At 41.9% G+C, this 19,060-nt stretch overlaps 1 protein-coding gene across 1 annotated transcript in view; it reads right to left on the bottom strand.

Moving 5' to 3' along the window:
• Window positions 1-19,060, bottom strand: part of LOC135548597 (cytospin-B-like) — a 120,395-nt gene that overhangs the window by 8,271 nt on the left and 93,064 nt on the right. The window contains exons 13-14 of the mRNA XM_064978359.1: window positions 15,394-15,510; window positions 6,110-6,169 (exon numbers count right to left, since the gene is read on the bottom strand). Of these exons, the coding sequence (XP_064834431.1) occupies window positions 6,110-6,169; window positions 15,394-15,510 (177 nt within the window). The remainder of the gene's footprint in view (window positions 1-6,109; window positions 6,170-15,393; window positions 15,511-19,060) is intronic.

Genomic DNA, 19,060 nt, shown 5'->3' with positions numbered 1-19,060 from the left:
CCCGAGGACTCAGGATGTGGCTGAGTTATTGATGTCAAGTCAATCAGGCCTTTTAATTTAAACATATAGACTGTAGGCTAGGTAGGCTGGGTTATCTATTTAATTATTTAATTTATGAATCATGCCTTAGCAGTCACTCTGATCTTGTTCCCAATGATCAGTGCTTTAGTTTACTATGTTGCTGCCCAACGGTTCTGAATTTGCGATGCATCTGCCTGTCCATGTTGTTTTGTGCATTAGCCTTTTGATTTGAACATTTAAAACGTTTTGGTGTGTTTTGGTGTGTGCACTAGGCTATTTAATTGAATCTATACATGTTTCAACACTTTGGTTTCACTAATAAATATGTTGAAATGGAACCAAATGATATGTTTCTGTCTTTAGTCCATTTAAATAGTACAGATGGGCTTTATGGGCTGTGATTTAGGTTGAATGTGATATTCTGCCTATAACCAGCCTTAGGCCTATAAATCCATTCCTATTCTATAGAGAGTTGAGAGAAATTAATCAAATTGGAATTTGGAAAACTCTACCAGCACTTGGCCCCGCCCTATCTAAACAGCCAGTCAGGAGATTCTACTGAGCTACTGCATTTCGGCCGTGGCATACTGCATACTTTTTAACTAAACCGTATGTGCTAAATAGTATGTAACGATGAGTAGCCTACGTATGTAGTACGCTAGTGTGGGTATTCGGACACAGTCACTATATTGACTTCTTAAACGGTGGTGCACTGAGGCAAATCCAAAGGCAGATGACAATGCCAAGTTAAAAAACAAGTCTATACGGTTTCACGTCATAAAACATATACATCTGACATCTGAATAAATGTAAAGTAGTCAATCTACGGACAGGCTTCTATTGATTGGTCAAAGACAGATTTATAAAAGGCGCAGCACGTCTGTTCAGGTTTTCTACATCACTGGTTTGTGTGTGTGTTACTCTGTGTCTGTGTGCATAGGCCTGTGTTGACAGTGGTAAATGTCTTGAGTAGTTCTGCAGGGATGGTTTGTGCGTGTCATGATAACAGTTTGTTTGTTCATGAAATATTGTTTGTTTATGCTCCAATTTTGTTTGTTCATGAGAGAGGATCCCTGCCACCCATGTATGCAGATGTCAATCAAGCACGAATGGCACCAGTGGCACGACACCTATTTCATCTGCATCTAAAACATTTATATAACATTTTTAATGTAATATGGATGAAAAATAGTAATAGTAAAACATTGCAGATTTTATAGACACAGTGTGGGAACAGATGCTCGAGGCACTTCAACCAACTCTATCAGAAATGTCAAATCAAATCAATGTTAATTTGTTGCACAGGATACAACATGTGTAAACAGTACTTACTTACAAGCTCTTCCTCAACAATGCAGTGTTGAATATCAAAGATATGAAATAGAAAATCCTGAATAGGATCCTTAAAAGAGCACGGAAACCATACTAGGTCAGATAAATACAAATAAAAACACACAATAAATAAAAAGCACAAGAATATTTACAAGAACAGTACCAGTACCATATATGCAGGGATACAGTGCTAGTTGAGGTTGATACTGTACAGTACCAGCAAAAAGTTTGGACTCACATACTCATTCAAGGGTTTTCTAGAATAATAGTGAACACATCAAAACTAAGAAATAACACACAACCAAAAAGTGTTAAACAAATCAACATATATTTTATATTTGAGATTCATCAAAGTAGCCACCCTTTGCCTTGATGACAGCTTTGCACACTCTTGGCATTCTCTCAACCAGCTTCACATGGAATGCTTTTACAAAAGTCTTGAAGGAGTTCCCACATATGCTGGGCATTTGTTGGCTGCTTTTCCTTCACTCGGTGGTCCAACTAATCCCAAACCATGACAATTGGGTTGATGTCAGGGGATTGAGGAGGCCAGGTCATCTGATGCAACACTCCATCACTCTCCTTCTTGGTCAAATAGCCCTTACACAGCCTGGAGGTGTGTTGGGTCATTGTCCTGTTGAAAAACAAATGATAGTTCCACTGAGCGCAAACCAGATGGGATGGGGTATCGCTGCAGAATGCTGTGGTAGCCATGCTGGTTAAGTGTGTCTTGAATTCTAAATAAATCACTGACATTGACACCAGCAAAGCACCACCACACCATCACACCTCCTCCAAGCTTCACGGTGGGAACCACACATGCAGAGACTATCCGCTCACTTACTCTGCATCTCACAAAGATACGGCGGCTGGAACCAAAAATCGCAAATTTTGATTCATCAGACCAAAGGACAGATTTCCACTGGTCTAATGTCCATTGCTCGTGTTTCTTGGCCCAAGCATGTCCCTTATTCTTATTGGTGTCCTTTAATAGTGTTTTCTCTGAACAGTTGATGTTGAGATGTGTGTGTTACTTGAACTCTGTGAAGCATTTATTTGGCCTGCAATTTCTGAGGCTGGTAACTCTAATGAACTTATATGCAGCAGAGGTAACTCTTGGTCTTACTTTCCTGTGGCGGTCCTCCTGAGAGCCAGTTTCATCATACCACTTAATGTTTTTTGCGACTGCACTTGAAGAAACTTTTAAAGTTCTTGACATTTTCCGGATTGACTGACCTTCATGTCTTAAAGTAATGATGGACTGTCGTTTCTCTTTGCTTATTTGAGCTGTTCTTACCATAATATGGACTTGGTGTTTTACCTAATAGGGATATCTTCTGTATACCACCCATACCTTAACTTTAACTTTTTACAAGGCACACCTGTTAATAATGAACTTTTAACAAGGCACACCTGTTAATTGATGGTTGGGAGAAGTTGCTCTCGGAGGATGTGTTGGTACCATTCTTAATTCATGGCTGTGTTCTTTGGCAAAATTGTGAGTGAGCCCACTCCCTTGGCTGAGAAGCAACCCCACACATGAATGGTCTCAGGATGCTTTACTGTTGGCATGACACAGGACTGGTGGTAGCGCTCACCTTGTCTTCTCCGGACAAGCTTTTTTTCCGGATGCCCCAAACAATCGGAAAGGGGATTTATCAGAGAAAATTACTTTACCCCAGTCCTCAGCAGTCCAATCTCTGTACCTTTTGCAGAATATCAGTCTGTCCCTGATGTTTTTCACGGAGAGAAGTGGCTTCTTTGCTGCCCTTCTTGACACCAGGCCATCCTCCAAAAGTATTCGCCTCACTGTGCGTACAGATGCACTCACACCTACCTGTTGCCATTCCTGAGCAAGCTCTGTACTGGTGGTGCCCTGATTCCGCAGCTGAATCAACTTTAGGAGACGGTCCCAGCTCTTGTTAGACTTTCTTGGGTGCGCTGAAGCCTTCTTCATAACAATTGAACTGCTCTACTTGAAGTTCTTGATGATCCGGTAAATGGTTGATTTAGGTGCAATCTTACTGGCAGCAATATCCTTGCCTGTGAAGCCCTTTTTGTGCAAAGCAATTATGATGGCACGTGTTTCCTTGCAGGTAACCATGATTGACAGAGGAAGAACAATGATTCCAAGCACCACCCTAATTTTGAAGCTTCCAGTCTGTTATTAGAACTCAATCAGCATGACAGAGTGATCTCCAGCTTTGTCCTCATCAACACTCACAGCATTGTGTTAACGAGAGAATCACTGACATGATGTCAGCTGGTCCTTTTGTGGCAGGGCTGAAATGCAGTGGAAACGTTTTTTTGGTATTCAGTTAATTTACATGGCAAAGAGGGACTTTGCAATTAATTGCAATTCATCTGATCACTCTTCATAACATTCTGGAGTATATGCAAATTGCCATCATACAAACTGAGGCAGCAACTTTGTGAAAATGTATATTTGTGTCATTCTCAAAACATTTGGCCATGACTGTATTTGTCACAATTTTTCACAATTTGTCACAATCAACTCAAAGTTCTGTCAAAGTCACCACACTATTTCGCTGATGTAAATTTGTTTAAATGTAGGCCTAAAATATGTGATTATTGGACTACAGTCTAGTGAAAATGACATTTGATTTAGCTTATTTTTGACTGAGCTTGTTGGTACTTTTCTCTCCCCTTGCACCTGGCTATCAGGGGAATTTTGGAATGTTGTGGCTGTTTATACTTTATGATAACCCACTTATTGTGGTTATTTTGTCACAGGGAACATATCCGATTCTCCACTTAACAACCAGACAAGCAAATAGGCCTAGTAGCGGTGACTCAGCACCAGTAGCAGAGATAGTGCCCCGGTACAACAAATCTAGTGAAGCCTGTGCACTCGCTTTTGTTATTGTAACATCATGGAACAAAATGTCTATTTCCTCGAGCGTGTTTGTGGACACATTGTACCAGACATTTTGTTAAGAGTGAGTAGTCCTAGCTGCACTTCATATGTTGAGCGTCTGTCATTGTCACAAAGCTAGATTGGAGATAGGAGATTTCATGAATGTAAGATGGAGATTACCTTCAGTAAACTGCATTGAGAGGTCGCGTGTAGGCTACATACACTATATATACAAAAGTATGTGGACACCCCTTCAAATGAGTGGATTTCAGCCACTCCCGTTGCTGACAGGTATATAAATTCGAGCACACAGCCATGCAATCTCAATAGACAAACATTGGAAGTAAAATGGCCTTACTGAAGAGCTCAGTGACTTTCAAAGTACCACCGTCATACGATGCCACCTTTCCAACAACTCAGTTTGTCAAATTTATGCCCTGCTAGAGCTGGCCCTGTCAACTGTAAGTGCTGTTATTTTGAAGTGGAAACGTCTCGAAGCAACAACGGCTCAGCTGCAAAGTGGTAGGCCACACAAGCTCACAGTGCTGAAGCGTGTGGCGTGTAAAAATCCCTGTCCTCGATCGCAACACTCACTACTGAGTTCCAAACTGCCTGTGGAAGCAACGTCAGCACAATAACTGTTCATCGAGAGTTTCATGAAATGGGTTTCCATGGCTGAGCAGCCTCACTTAACCCTAAGATCACCATGCGCAATGCCAGAGCAGGTACAGTTAATGCCGATAGCCTGTGGGTGAGGGTGGGCAGCCATTGGTTAGCTGTTCAACAGTCTTATTGCTTAGGGATAGAAGCTGTCTTGGAGCCTTAGAACAGTCCATGGCTGGGATGGTTGAAGTCTTTGGCAATTTTCTGGGCCTTCCACATACACGCCTGGTATAAATGTCCTGGATGGCTGGTAGCTTTGGCTCAATGATGTACATGGGCCGTCCGTACCACCCTCAGTAGAGCCTTGCGGTCAAGGGTGGTTAAGTTGCCATACCAGGCAGTCATGCAGCTAGTCAAGATGCTCACGATAGTACAGCTGTAAAACTTCTTGAGGATCTGAGGGCCCATGACAAATCTCTTTAGTCTCCTGAGGGAGAAGAGGCGCCGTTATAACCATGTTACCTGGACACCGAGGAACTTGAAGCTCTTGACCCTCTCCACTTCAGCCCTATTGATGTGGAGGGGGTCATGCTCCCCCCACTGTTTCCTTCTTGGTCTTGCTAACATTGAGGGAGAGATTGTTGTCCAGGCACCACACTGCCAAGTCTCATCGCTGTCAGTGATCAGGCCTACCACCGTCGTCAGAAAATTTGATGATGGTGTTGGAGTTGTGCGTGGCCACACAGTTGTGGGAGAACAGGGAGTACACGAGGGGGCGAAACACACACCCCCGTGTTGAGGGTGAGCTTGGTGAAGATGTTGTTGCTTACCCTCACCACCTGGGGTCTGCCCATCAGGAAGTCCAGGATCCAGTTGCAGAGGGAGGAGTTCAGTCCCAGGGTCCCGAGCTTGCTGACGAGCTTGGAGGGCACTACAGTATTGAACGCTGATCACTCTATCACTTGATAAAATTCAATCATCTAATCAAATGTTGCTTCTGTAGATGACCAACTCAAAGCATGCTATTCATTCTGTAGTTAATCAAATCAGGTCATTTGTTTAGTAATAAACCAGATCAAAGTGTCTATGCTTCTTTGGTGCATTGTCTGGTCTCTGGTTGTTGAGTTCAAATCACCAGGGAGGGTTTGCTGCCGATGCTCTCTGCAGCACTCTGTAGTTAATCAAATTAGGTCATTTGTTTAGGAATAAACCAGATCAAAGCGTCCATGCTTCTTTGGTGCATTGTCTGGTCTATGGTTGCTCAGTTCAACTCACCAGGGAGGGTTTGATGCCAATGCTCTCTGCAGCCTGAAACGCCAGGGACAGATTCCGGCCCTGTAGGAAAAACATACAGTGTTGATCATTACAAGGTCTTCCTCCTCCTATTCCTACTCTTCCTCATTCATTACACACTACAGAGTGTCCCTCTTCCTCCTATACCTCATCTTCCTTACTCATAACACACTGCAGGGCCCTCCTCCTCTCCTCCCTCCTCCTCCTCCTCCTCCCGTCTTCTCTTCCCCCTCCTATTCCCCCTCTTCTTCCACACGTATTACCACACAGATCGCTGCAAACAGCAACAAACAGCACACATCTCCACAAATAAACCCTTTTAAACACCCAGGCCATATTCCCTCTGGGACCAGGACAAAACGTATGCCTGAGGTGGAGGGAGAGGGAGAGGACAGTCAAAGAGTCACTGACCTGTCGAACTGCTAAAACAGAGGGCGACCTACAACGAGGTGAGTTCCAAGCTACGCAAGCTAAATCTGTGCAAGCTAGATGAGGCTTCATCCACCCGGCAAAACTCATCTTGACCTTCCAGAACACAATACACATGTTTTCCACTGTCAAGACCTCTTTAATAATCACATCAAACCCAACACACAAGGGGACAAGTCGACAAATGGAACCCTACCATGACTGGCTCAATATTCAGGTATGTTATCCATGCATGATCACTCAGCCTAGCCTATTGCTATGATTCTGCCCTCAGAATAAGACAATGACGAGGACCCAGCCCCCCCACTCCCCAATTGGGTACAAGGAACATTAATACTATTTTTGCTGAGCATTGGATTTTGTTGTCATTATATTGCCTATGGTCCAGGACATTAAAACAGTGATCACACCACACCAACTAATGGACAATGGACAATATACTGAGGTGTCCCATATGGGCTACTACTCCATTTATACTATTGCATTTACCTCCAAGGGAGGACTTGACCTACTGGCCATGATGTATTATTGTCTAGAGTATCTAGAACAGATGTGTCATTCAAATGTTGCTCCGGAGGGCCGCACAGAAAATGTATTATATTTCCTCGCCAACATCATTTAGGAATGTTCGATACTCCCTGACTGTCTAGCTTTAATTTTGGTTATTGTTAGCAAGCTGGACACAGTCAAGAAACCATTATCATTTCTACACTGTTTCGATTTGGTTTTAATTATTTAAAAGTATATTGAGTTTGTTTTACTACACACAAAAAAAGAAGACAAAAAATTAAATAACAATATTAATAAATACATGTTTTACTCAGACCACCTGCGGGCCGGATTAGATGCCCTGCTGGGTGTCCAATCTGATTTAGAATATATGATTTAGAATATAGACTTCACTTCTTGTACATTGTCGTATCTTTACTATCATTAAATTGAAGAGTTGCAAAGAAAAAGCCATATCTCAGACTGGCCAATAAAAACAAAAGCATCGCCTCTTCATTGTTGACGTTGAGACTGGTGTTTTGCTGGTACTATTTAATGAAGCTGCCAGTTGAGGACTTGTGAGGCGTCTGTTTCTCAAACTAGACACTCTAATGTACTTGTCCCTTTGCTCAGTTGTGCACCGGAGCCTCCCACTCCTCTTTCTAGTCTGGTTAGAGACCGTTTGTGCTGTTCTGTGAAGGGAGTAGTACACAGCATTGTACGAGATCTTCAGTTTCTTTGCAATTTCTTGCATGGAATAGCCTTCATTTCTCAGAACAAGAATAGACTGACAAGTTTCAGAAGAAAGTTCTTTGTTTCTGGCCATTTTGAGCCTGTAATCGAACCCACAAATGCTGATGCTCCAGATACTCAACTAGTCTAAAGAAGGCCAGTTTTATTGCTTCTTTAATAATGTGCTAACATAATTGCAAAAGGGTTTTCTAATGATCAATTAGCCTTTTAAAATGATAAACTTGAATTAGCCAACACAAAGTGCCATTGGAACACAGGAGTGATGGTTGCTGATAATGGGCATCTGTACAGCTATGTAGATATTCCATAAATAAAAAAATCATACATTTTCAGATACAATAGTCATTTACAACATTAACAATGTCTACATGGTATTTCTGATCAATTTTATGTTATTTTAATGGACAAAAAATGTGCATTTCTTTCAAAAAAAGGACATTTCTAAGTGACCCCAAAATTTAGAATGGTAGTGTATATACAGTACCAGTCAAAAGTTTGGACACACCTACTCATTCAAGGGTTTTTCTTAATTTATACATAGTAGAATAATAGTAAAGACATCAAAACTATGAAATAACACATATGGAATCATGTAAGAAGCAAAAAAGTGTTTTGACATTCTTCAAAGTAGCCACCCTTTGCCTTGATGACAGCTTCATGAGGTAGTCACCTGGAATGCATTTCAATTAACATGTGTGCCTTGTTAAAAGTTAATTTGTGGAATGCATTTCCTTCTTAATGCATTTAAACCAACCAGTTGTGTTGTGACAATGTAGGGGTGGTATACTGAAGATATCCCTATTTGGTAAAAGACCAAGCCCGTACTATGGTAAGACGAGCTCAAATAAGCAAAGAGAAACCACAGTCCATCATTACCTTAAGACATGAAGGTCAGTCAATATGGAAAATTTCAAGAACTTTGAAAGTTTCTTCAAGTGCAGTCGCAAATACCATCAAGCGCTATGATGAAACTGGCTCTCATGAGGACAGCCACAGGAAAGGAAGAACCAGAGTTACCTCTGCTGCAGAGGATAAGTTCATTAGAGTTACCAGCCTCAGAAATTGTAGCCCAAATAAATGCTTCACAGAGTTCAAATACCAGACACATCGCTGTCAGGACCCGGTTACGAACCCGGGTCTCCGGAGTGAGAAACAGTCACTTAACCAACTGAGCCACGAATAGTCAGCAGAACCCAGAAGATGAGGCAGACACAGCAGTACTTGAGACGGTGTAAAAAGTGAAGTCCTTCAGGAAAACATGTAACTCCACAAGCTCAAAAGGAATTCCACAAGAACAAGGTAATCCACAAGGTAATCCTCCAAGACAAAAAGGTAAATCCACAAGGTGGTAGGTATAGCATAAAAAGCCTCAAAAGATACTCAAAAATAAATAAACAAGAACAAAAAACAGAATTCCACAAGAGCGTCCACCGGGATCAACAAGAGTACACAGAATACTAGGGCTGGGTGCTAACATACAAACACAGAGCAAAGAACTGAGGGAAACAAAGGGTTTAAATACAATCAGGGGAAACGAGGCACAGGTGCACATAATAATGGGGATCAAGGGAAAGCAAAAGGTCAAAAAGCACAATGGGGGCATCTAGTGACCAAAACCGGAACAACCCTGGCCAAATCCTGACACATCGCAACATCAACTGTTCAGTGGAGACTGCATGAATCAGGCCTTCATGGTCAAATCACTGCAAAGAAACCACTACTAAAGGACACCAATACAAAGAAGAGACTTGCTTGGGCCAAGAAAAACGACCAACGGACATTAAACCAGTGGAAAACTGTCCGTTGGTCTGATGAGTTCAAATTTGAGATTTTTGGTTCCAAGCGCTGTGTCTTTGTGAGATGCAGAGAAGGTGAACGGATGATCTCTGCATGTGTGGTTCCCACCGTGAAGCATGGAGAAGGAGGTGTGATGGTGCTTTGTTGGTGACATTGTCAGTGATTTATTTAGAATTCAAGGCAAACTTAACCAGCACGGCTACCTCAGCATTCTGCAGCGATACCCCATCCCATCTGGTTTGCACTCAGTGGAACTATCATTTGTTTTTCAACAGGACAATGACCCAACACACCTCTAGGCTGTTTAAGGGCTATTTGACCAAGAAGGAGAGTGATGGAGTACTTCTTCAGATGACCTGGCCTCCACAATCACATGACCTCATCCAAATTGAGATGGTTTGGGATGTGTTGGACCGCAGAGTGAAGGAAAAGCAGCCAACAAGTGCTCAGCATATGTGGGAACTCCTTCAAGACTGTTGGAAAATTATTCCAGATGAAGATGGCTGAGAGAATGCCAAGAGTGTGAAAAGCTGTCATCAAGGTAAAGGGTGGCTACTTTGATGAATCTAAAACCGAAAATATATTTTGATTTGATTAACTCTTTTTTGCTTACTACATGATTCCATGTGTTATTTCATAGTTTTGATGTCTTCAATATTATTCTACAATGTAGAAAATAGTACAAATAAAAAAATAAAACTTGAATGAGTAGGTGTATACAAACTTTTAACTGGTACTATATATATATATATATATATATATATATATATTTTACCATTTTCTTTTTTTTATTTCACTTAGTCCTGCATGTTGGAGCTTGGAGCCTAATATTTTCACTGTAGCCTGCAATTACACCTGCAACCTTGTACATGTGACTATTAAACACTCAACCTGAATCTGCTCGGATTTATTCAGAATCACTAGAAGCAGTAGACAAGGCAATCCGATTTCTCCTCTGCTATTTTTATTATCAATGGACCCCCTGGGCAATGCAATTTGTAAATTGAAGGAAATAACACCAATTTCCCTGAAATCTGCTGATCACTTCATTTGATTTTACTATATCTAGACAATGTATTTCAATCACTCCCGAACGCATTGAAGTTTCTAGATAAATTCAGCTTCATCTCAAGTTATGAAATGTATCTAACCAAACCAGCCCTACTGCCTCTCAAGACTTATGGAATCCCAATTGTTTCCCATTATATATTTCCTTCCTTAGATAAAACCATTGGCAGAAACTTTAACAGAATGCTCTAATCAACTCAATCTGATCTCAGTAGATGGACTAACATCCCAGTTCCTATAACTGGGAGAATATCTATTGCCGAAATGACTATATTGCCTCGGCTGGATTTCCGTAGTTCAATACGCCCCATGTGTTCCCATTCTGGCTTTTGGGATAAAATGCATTGTGCTGTTTTTTAGAAATATCCCATTCACATAAGTGTTTACTCAGTACTTTGTTGAAACACCTTTGGCAGCGATTACAGCCTTGAGTCTTCCTGGGTATGTCGCTACAAGCTTGGTACAACTGCATTTGGGGAGTTTCTCTCATTCTTCTCTGCAGATCCTCTCAAGCTCTGTCAAGTTGGAGGGGGAGCGTTGCTGCTCAACTATTTTCAGGTCTCTCCAGAGATGTTCGATCAAATTCAAGCCCAGGCTCTGGCTGGGCCACTCAAGGACATTCAGAGACTTGTCCTGAAGCCACTTCTGCGTTGTCTTGGCTGTGTGCTTAGGGTCGTTGTCCTGTTGGAAGGTGAATCCTCACCCCAGTCTGAGGTCTTGAGCGCTCTGGAGCAGGTTATTATCAAGGATCTCGCTGTACTTTGCTCCGTTCATCTTACCCTCGATCCTGACTAGTCTCCCAGTCCATGCCGCTGAAAAACATCCCCACAGCATGATGCTTCCACCACCATGCTTCACCATAGGGATGGTGCCAGGTTTCCTCCAGACGTGAAGCTTGGCATTCAGGTCAAAGGGTTCAATATTGGTTTCATCAGACCAGAGAAATTTGTTTCTCATTGTCTAAGAGTCCTTTAGATGGACTGTCATGTGCCTTTTACTGAGGAGTGACTTCTGTCTGGCCACTCTATCACAAAGGCCTGATTGGTGAAGTGCTGCAGAGATGGTTGTCATTCTGGAAGGTTCTTCCATCTACATAGAGGAACTCTAGAGCTCTGTCAGAGTGTCCTTCGGGTTCTTGGTCCCCTCCCTGACCAAGGCCCTTCTCCCCCAATTGCTTAGTTTGGCTGGGCGGCCAGCTCTAGGAAGAGTCTTGGTGATTCCAAACTTCTTCCATTTAAGAATGGAATGTTTTTTATTTAGAATACATTTGCAAAGATTTCAATAAAACCTGTTTTCGCTTTGTCATTATGGGGTCGTCGGGAGGGGGGTGGGAGAGTAGAGCGTGGACGGGTGGGGTAGGGGAAATAAGGTTGGGGGTCATTTATTTGTCTCTCCTTTGCAAACTACATTGATTGAAATGACCTCTTGGAGACCTAGAACCACTCTGACCAAAGTGGTTGTCTTTGGCTGGGAATGGGAGACATGTACATTCAAGACTATTATTATTTCTATACTATTTATGAACAGATAGCCTCTGTTGTTTGCTTTGAACAGGCCCATGATGTCAGCTGCACGGCGTGAAAATGATTTATTAATAAAGGATGAGAGCTGAGATAGGGAAACCAAAGAGGCTGAAGCTCATGGTGTTGGAGTCTAACAGTAAATAATGTTTGATAAATAACCTTATTTTGAGCCATGACAGAGAGCTTGGATAAATGGAATGGAATGATAGAAGATCCAAAGAACATTCTAGGAAAGGAGCACTCTAACTTCTGCTTTCAAAGTTGGCCTGTAAGTCTAGAAACTAGGAAGTCACTCAACAGAACACATTAAAGCCAACACACAGCCCTCACTGAATAATTCACTGGGGATGGGCTAGCTTTGTGTCTGTCATCTGGAAGGCACAAAGGTTTTACCATAGTAATCAGCCTGGCTAATTTGTCACGTATAGCATGCAGCATCAGATGTGTGTTTGTGTGTGTGTGTGCCAAAGTGTCGTCCTCTTTTGTTTATAGTGAGCTGGCCGAATAAACACAGGGGTGCTGAACCCAACACATGGCACGAAGCGGAGCCTGTTTGCTGTGTTTTTGTGCCCTTCTCTCTCCTCTCTATATGCCACCTGCATATACATACAGCAGGACTGTTTGTCAACACTAATATATAGCCACTTCTCTTTAACGCCAAGTGATAGAGGGTGGCTTTAAAGGTACATGCTTGTCATACAAAAGCCCTTAGGGCTGGATTCATTCCGGACCGCAGAAGATTACCATGAATGCAGCCTTCGCGAATGCAGAAACATTGCATTTAAAGTTAAATTGCGCTATAGCGCAGATCTTCCACCGTCCGGATTGAATCTAGGTCTTAGTCTAAGGCAGTTATTCCCAAACTGGGGCACGCAATGCCATCAGGTGTACGCCAAATAAAAATGTGATTCACATTTTTTTCCTTCACATTTTCAAACAGTCCATTTAGATTTTCCAACAGGGCTATACATTTGGGTGAGGTTTTTTTCTCGCCTGAGTAGCCTCTTTTTACTGCCAAAATTAAAATCTAGTGTTTAGCGAAATAACAACACAATGTCAAATATAGGTAGCCTAGTCAAATAATGAATATCCAATCACATTAACCGTTACTCTCTTGTGTAGAGTGGAGGACTTAATTCTTCCTGTTGCTGTGGATATGGCTGGGACAATGCTGGGGGAAAAACTATACAGACAATGTCTTCATCAAACAACACTGTTTCACGACGCATCAGTGACATGACAGGAGATGTTGTGAAACAATTACTGGTTTGCAGATAAGCCAGTGAATTCTATGCATTACAGCTGGATGAGTCAACAGACGTGGCGGGCCTGGCACAGCTCCTGGTATATGTCCATAACGTTTATGGGGGGGTCAAACCACTGGAAACCAGGACAATAGGAGAGGATAATTTTAAAGTACTGGAGAGCTTTGTGACATCAAATGGACTTTGGTGGACAAGATGTGTTTATTTGTACTGATGGCGCAAAAGCCATGACATGGAGGTATAGTGGAGTGGTAACGCACGTGGAAGCAGTTGCTCCCGACGCCACTTGGGTACACTGCAGCATCCACCGAGAGGCTCTTGCTGCCAAGGGAATGCCTGACAGCTTGAAAGACGTTTTGGACACTACAGCGAAGATTGTTCACTTTGATAAAGCAAGGCCCCTGAACTCTCGTTTATTTTCTCCACTATGCAATGATATGGGCAAGTTTTCATTACTGACCATATTTTTCTCTTGTCTGACCTCTTGCATGATAACGAGTTTCTCACATGACTGGCCTATCTGAGTGATGTTTTTTCTCACCTGAATGATCTGAATCGAGGATTACAGGGACTCTGCAACTACAGTATATTCAATGTGCGGGACAAAATTGAGGCTATGATTAAGAAGTTGGAGCTCTTCTCTGTCTGCATCAACAAGGACAACACACAGGTCTTTCCATCATTGTATGATTCTTTGTGTGCAAATGAACTCAAGCTTACGGACAATGTAAAATGTGATATAGCGAAGCACCTGAGTGAGAGTGTGCCGGGTGCACAATTACCCAGGTACTTTCCCGAAATGGACGACAAACAACTGGATTCATTATCCCTTTCATGCCCTGCCTCCAGTCCACTTACCGATATCTGAACAAGAGAGCCTCATCAAAATTGCAACAAGCGGTTCTGTGAAAATGTAATTTAATTAGAAGCCACTGACAGATTTCTGGATTGGGCTGCGTTCAGAGTATCTTGCCTTGGCAAATTGCGCTGTTAAGACACTGATGCCCTTTGCAAACACGTACCTATGTATGTGAGAGTGGATTCTCGCCCTCACGAGCATGAAAACAAAATACAGGCACAGACTGTGTGTGGAAAATGATTTAAGACTGAGACTCTCTCCAATACAACACAACATTGCAGAGTTATGTGCATCCTTTCAAGCACACCCTTCTCATTAACCTGTGGTGAGTTATTCAAAATTTTCTATGAACAAATGTGTTTTTTTTTAATGTAAGATCGTTAAATAAAGAGCAAAATTATTAATTATTATTATTTGTGCCCTGGTCCTATAAGAGCTCTTTGTCACTTCCCACGAGTCGGGTTGTGACAAAAACTCTCACTCATTCTTATGTTTAATAAATGTATCGTATAGTGTGTGTGTGTGTGGCAGGCTTACAGTGACAGCAAAAAAATAACTTTTGAGAGTGAGCTGACCGTGGTGCTAGAGGGGGTACGCAGCTGGAGGTTGAATGTTCAAAGGGGTATGGGATTCTAAAAGTTTGGGAACCACTGGTCTAAGGGATTCAAATGTGTCTTTATCAATGGTGCTTTGGAGGATCTCCAAATGTAAAGGAACATGCTCATTTGGTAGGTTTTACATGCTGTAATGCTTACGCACCCCTTTAGTAAAATGGTCACCACAGTGAAATGCTATTTAACACGCAAAACAGGTTGTGTGCCCCTGCATACCTTTAGTAAATCTCAGCCTATGTTTCTCATACAATAGACTTTAGTGTAAGGTATTAAAGTGTTGCGCTATGATTGATGCTTTGGAAGTACTCTAAAAGGTTCTTGAAGAAGAAAGTAATTGAGAAAGTAGAAGGTCACATCAGTGTTGGTGTCCATGTTCATGAGCTCTTAATTGGAATGATAAATGAATGAGTGTGTGTGTTTGTGCAGTTGTCTGCATGTATGCATGCATGTATGTGTGTGAGATGGGTACCTTGTCTTGACTGATGAGTTCCTGGTAAGGGATGTGTGCGGGCAGGTATGTATGGAGGAGAGCACAGAATGCCAGGCCATCACTCCAGCTGCTGCTGAAGTTTGTCACATCAATGTTCTACAAGAGAGATAGATGGAGAGAAAAAGAGAGAGAGCGATTGAGAGAGAGAAAAAGATATATGTATAGAGAGAGGAAGGTGTCCTTTTTCTTGTAGTACCAGCAGTGGATGTGTCAATAAGAATGTCTAACAACCATGACAAGCTTAAATGAAGCATTTATTTACATACAGTACATTATGCATAAAGGAGAGAATGGAAACAACCTGGTCAACCTTCATTGTCCCCTATTATAAACTGGCAATTAGCTTTAGGTTGCATTTAGTTCTTGCTCATTCAGCCGTAAAGGAGGGAAAGTAATGATCTACATCCCGAGAACACGGTGAAGACATGCGGAAGCACATAAAAACACCCACTCAAGCACATTAACATATGAAGCAACACACAAATGAAAACGAATGTGTAGTTTCATCTCCATACTTAGTCCAAAGTTGATCAATAAGCTAGCTCATGTGCGATTGGAGAGCTACTTGTATTGCTGTGTGTTAAGATTGATTGAATTTATTGGATAATTAAAAGTGGCCGCTCCAGCCAGAGACAATATTACATAGATAAAAGATTATTGAGTATAAAAACACAATCAAGCCTGGAGGCTTATTTCCATTGTGGTCCTCATTTTGCAGCAAGATGACAGGTGGGCAAGATCAACACCTCACATGCACTCAATGCAATTAAATACAACAACAACAATAGCAATTTACAACAATCCATTTACAACCATTTATGACAATATCTACAGCACAGAGATGCCCATTTACGAGGCACCTCATGAAGAAATACCCCTCATCAAGCTGTCGTGTTATTTCTCAAATGTTTTGTAAGAGGGTCTTGTCTTATTCCCATAAACCCTTCATCCATATTCCAGTGTGTTTTACAACTGAAACATCTGCTTCCAACTCACACTCTCAAACACGTAGATCCCCTGAACGCAGCTCACTTTCCAGCTCACTCTCCAGCCCACTTTCCAGCTCACACTCTCAAACACAGATCCCCTGAACGCAGCTCACTCTCAAGATCCACATCACCTGAATTCTGATCACCCATTCACACACCTGTATGTCATTTACACACAATATTTAGTTCAGTTCTTTGCACCCCATCATTGTGAGGTATTGTTTGTTTTGATACACTTTTCTATTCGGAGCTCTGTTTTTCCCCGTATTAGTCCTCCTGTGTACCGTAGTTTTGGCCATCCTCACTAACGACGCCTTTTTGCCTATTCCCTGCCTGTACTTTAGCCTTTCAGATTCCCTGTCTTCAACCTTGTGCCTGATCTCCCGGGCTACGTTATTAGCCTTCTCTCTGCCTGTACTGTTGCCTTTTTTGGACCCCTGTATATGACCTTTTGCCTGCCCCTGGACCCAGCTACCTGCCTCCTCCTGTGGTCCTTTACAAATAAACACCTGCTGCGCCCTGCGCTTGAAACCAGCACTCTGCCTCCTATCGTGTTCATTACAGAAACATCCAGCGCAGCATGTCCAGGGGTTTGTGTGTGTGTGTCTCTCTCCACACACAGCACCTCATCCATCATGTCCAACATACAATAAGAAAAGACAGAGGTCTAAGGAAAAACAAGGGCTTTCTCCAGCTTTCATCCCTACTCACTAGGCATAGATGTCAATTCAACGTCTATTCCGTTTTGGTTCAACATTATTTAATTGAAATCAAGTGGAAACAATGTTGATTCAACCAGTGTGTGCCCAGTGGGTATCCACTCTCCCAGTCACACTGTAAAAAAAGTTGATTCAACATACAATTGTAAGGTAACCAGCTGTAATAGGATTTTAGTTTATTCAACAAAATAGCATAAAAGTTAATTGAATCTACAATTGTAAGGCAACCAGCTGCAATAGGATTGTGAGTTTGCTCAACATTTGGACAAATAGCTGAATGAACATACAATTCAACTTGAGAATGTATGTTCACCTTTTTTGCATATTTCCCAGTGTAAAACCCAAACTCTTTATGACAATACATTACACATATCATAAGGCCTTTCTTTGAGGGACTAATTACACCTTAATGCAGTGGTCTAAAACTCCTGCAAGTCAAATTATGCTGTCCTGCAAAGTGATGTGCAATTCCTATTGGAATCCAGCCAAAGTGTGGATATCCAACAATTTGAACTTTTAATCAACTGCAACTTGCATTCATAATGACTGCCAAGGTAGGGAAGATAGTTTATTGAGACTACCTAAATTATATAAACTGAAACAGACATCTCAGTAATGGGTGCAAAAAATCCAACTACTAACAGATTGGATTAGTTTAGAATTCTTATTTATTTATATTTGTGTAGCATAAGATGAAACAACCAATTAATGTAAATGCAAAAACACAGGTATTGAAACAAAAAATTCTGAAAATCAACCTGCAATATAGCATGCTGGGAAATATAATGTTGGCATGGTTTTGAGCAAACATAAGCTTGTAATTTTACTCAATATGCTGTTCAAATTCACCTCACTTTGAGCAGAGTTTGTTAATTCAATTCACAATTGTAAGGTAACGGCAGGGTGGCCTAGTGGTCAGAGTGTCTCGACTAGTAACTGATAGTATGCAAGATCAAATCTCCAAGCTGACAAGGTAAAAAAAAATCTGTTGTTTTGCCCCTGAACAAGCAGGCAGTTAACCCACTGTTCCAAGGCCGTCATTGAAAATAAGAATTTGTTCTTAACTGACTAGTTAAATAAAGGTAAAACAAAAAACATAGACTGGAATATGTTCAGGGATTCTTCTGATGGCATTGAGGAGTACACCACATCAGTCACTGGCTTTATCAATAAGTGTGTCGATGATGTTGTCTCCACAGTGACTGCGAGTACATACCCCAAACAGAAGCCATGGATTACAAGCAACATCTGAACTGAGCTAAAGGGTAGAGCTGCTGCTTTCAAGGAGTGGGACTCTAACCCAGAAGCTTATAAGAAATCACACCATGCCCTCTGATGAACCATCAAACAGGCAAAGTGTCAATACAGGCCTAAGATTGAATCGTACGGATGTGGCAGGGCTTGCAAACTATAACAGACTACAAAGGGAAGCACAGCTGAGAACTGCTCAGTGACACTAGCCGACCAGAGGAGCTAAATTACTTATATGCTCGCTTCGAGGCAAGTAACACTGAAACATGCATGAGGCCATCAGCTGTTCCGGACAACTGTGTGATCAAGCTCTCCGCAGCTGATGTGAGTAAGACCTTTAAACAGGTCAACTTTCACAAGGCCGCAGGGCCAGACGGATTACCAGGATGTGTACTCCGAGCATGCGCTGACCAACTGGCAAGTGTCTTTACTGACATTTTCAACCTCTCCCTGTCTGAATCTGTAATAACAACATGTTTCAAGCAGACACTATAGTTCCTGTGCCCAAGAACACTAAGGTAACCTGCCTAAATGACTACCGACCCGTAGCACTCATGTCAGTAGCCATGAAGTGCTTTGAAAGGATGGACATGGCTAAAAATCAACACCATTGTCCTAGAAACCCTAAACCCACTCCAAATTGCATACCGCCCCAACATATCCACAGATGATGCAATCTCTATTGCA

This window comes from Oncorhynchus masou, chromosome 11 (assembly GCF_036934945.1).
Source record: "Oncorhynchus masou masou isolate Uvic2021 chromosome 11, UVic_Omas_1.1, whole genome shotgun sequence".
NCBI lineage: Eukaryota > Metazoa > Chordata > Actinopteri > Salmoniformes > Salmonidae > Oncorhynchus > Oncorhynchus masou.
Note: the sequence above shows the minus strand (reverse complement) of the source record. Positions and strands in the feature narration are given on the sequence as shown.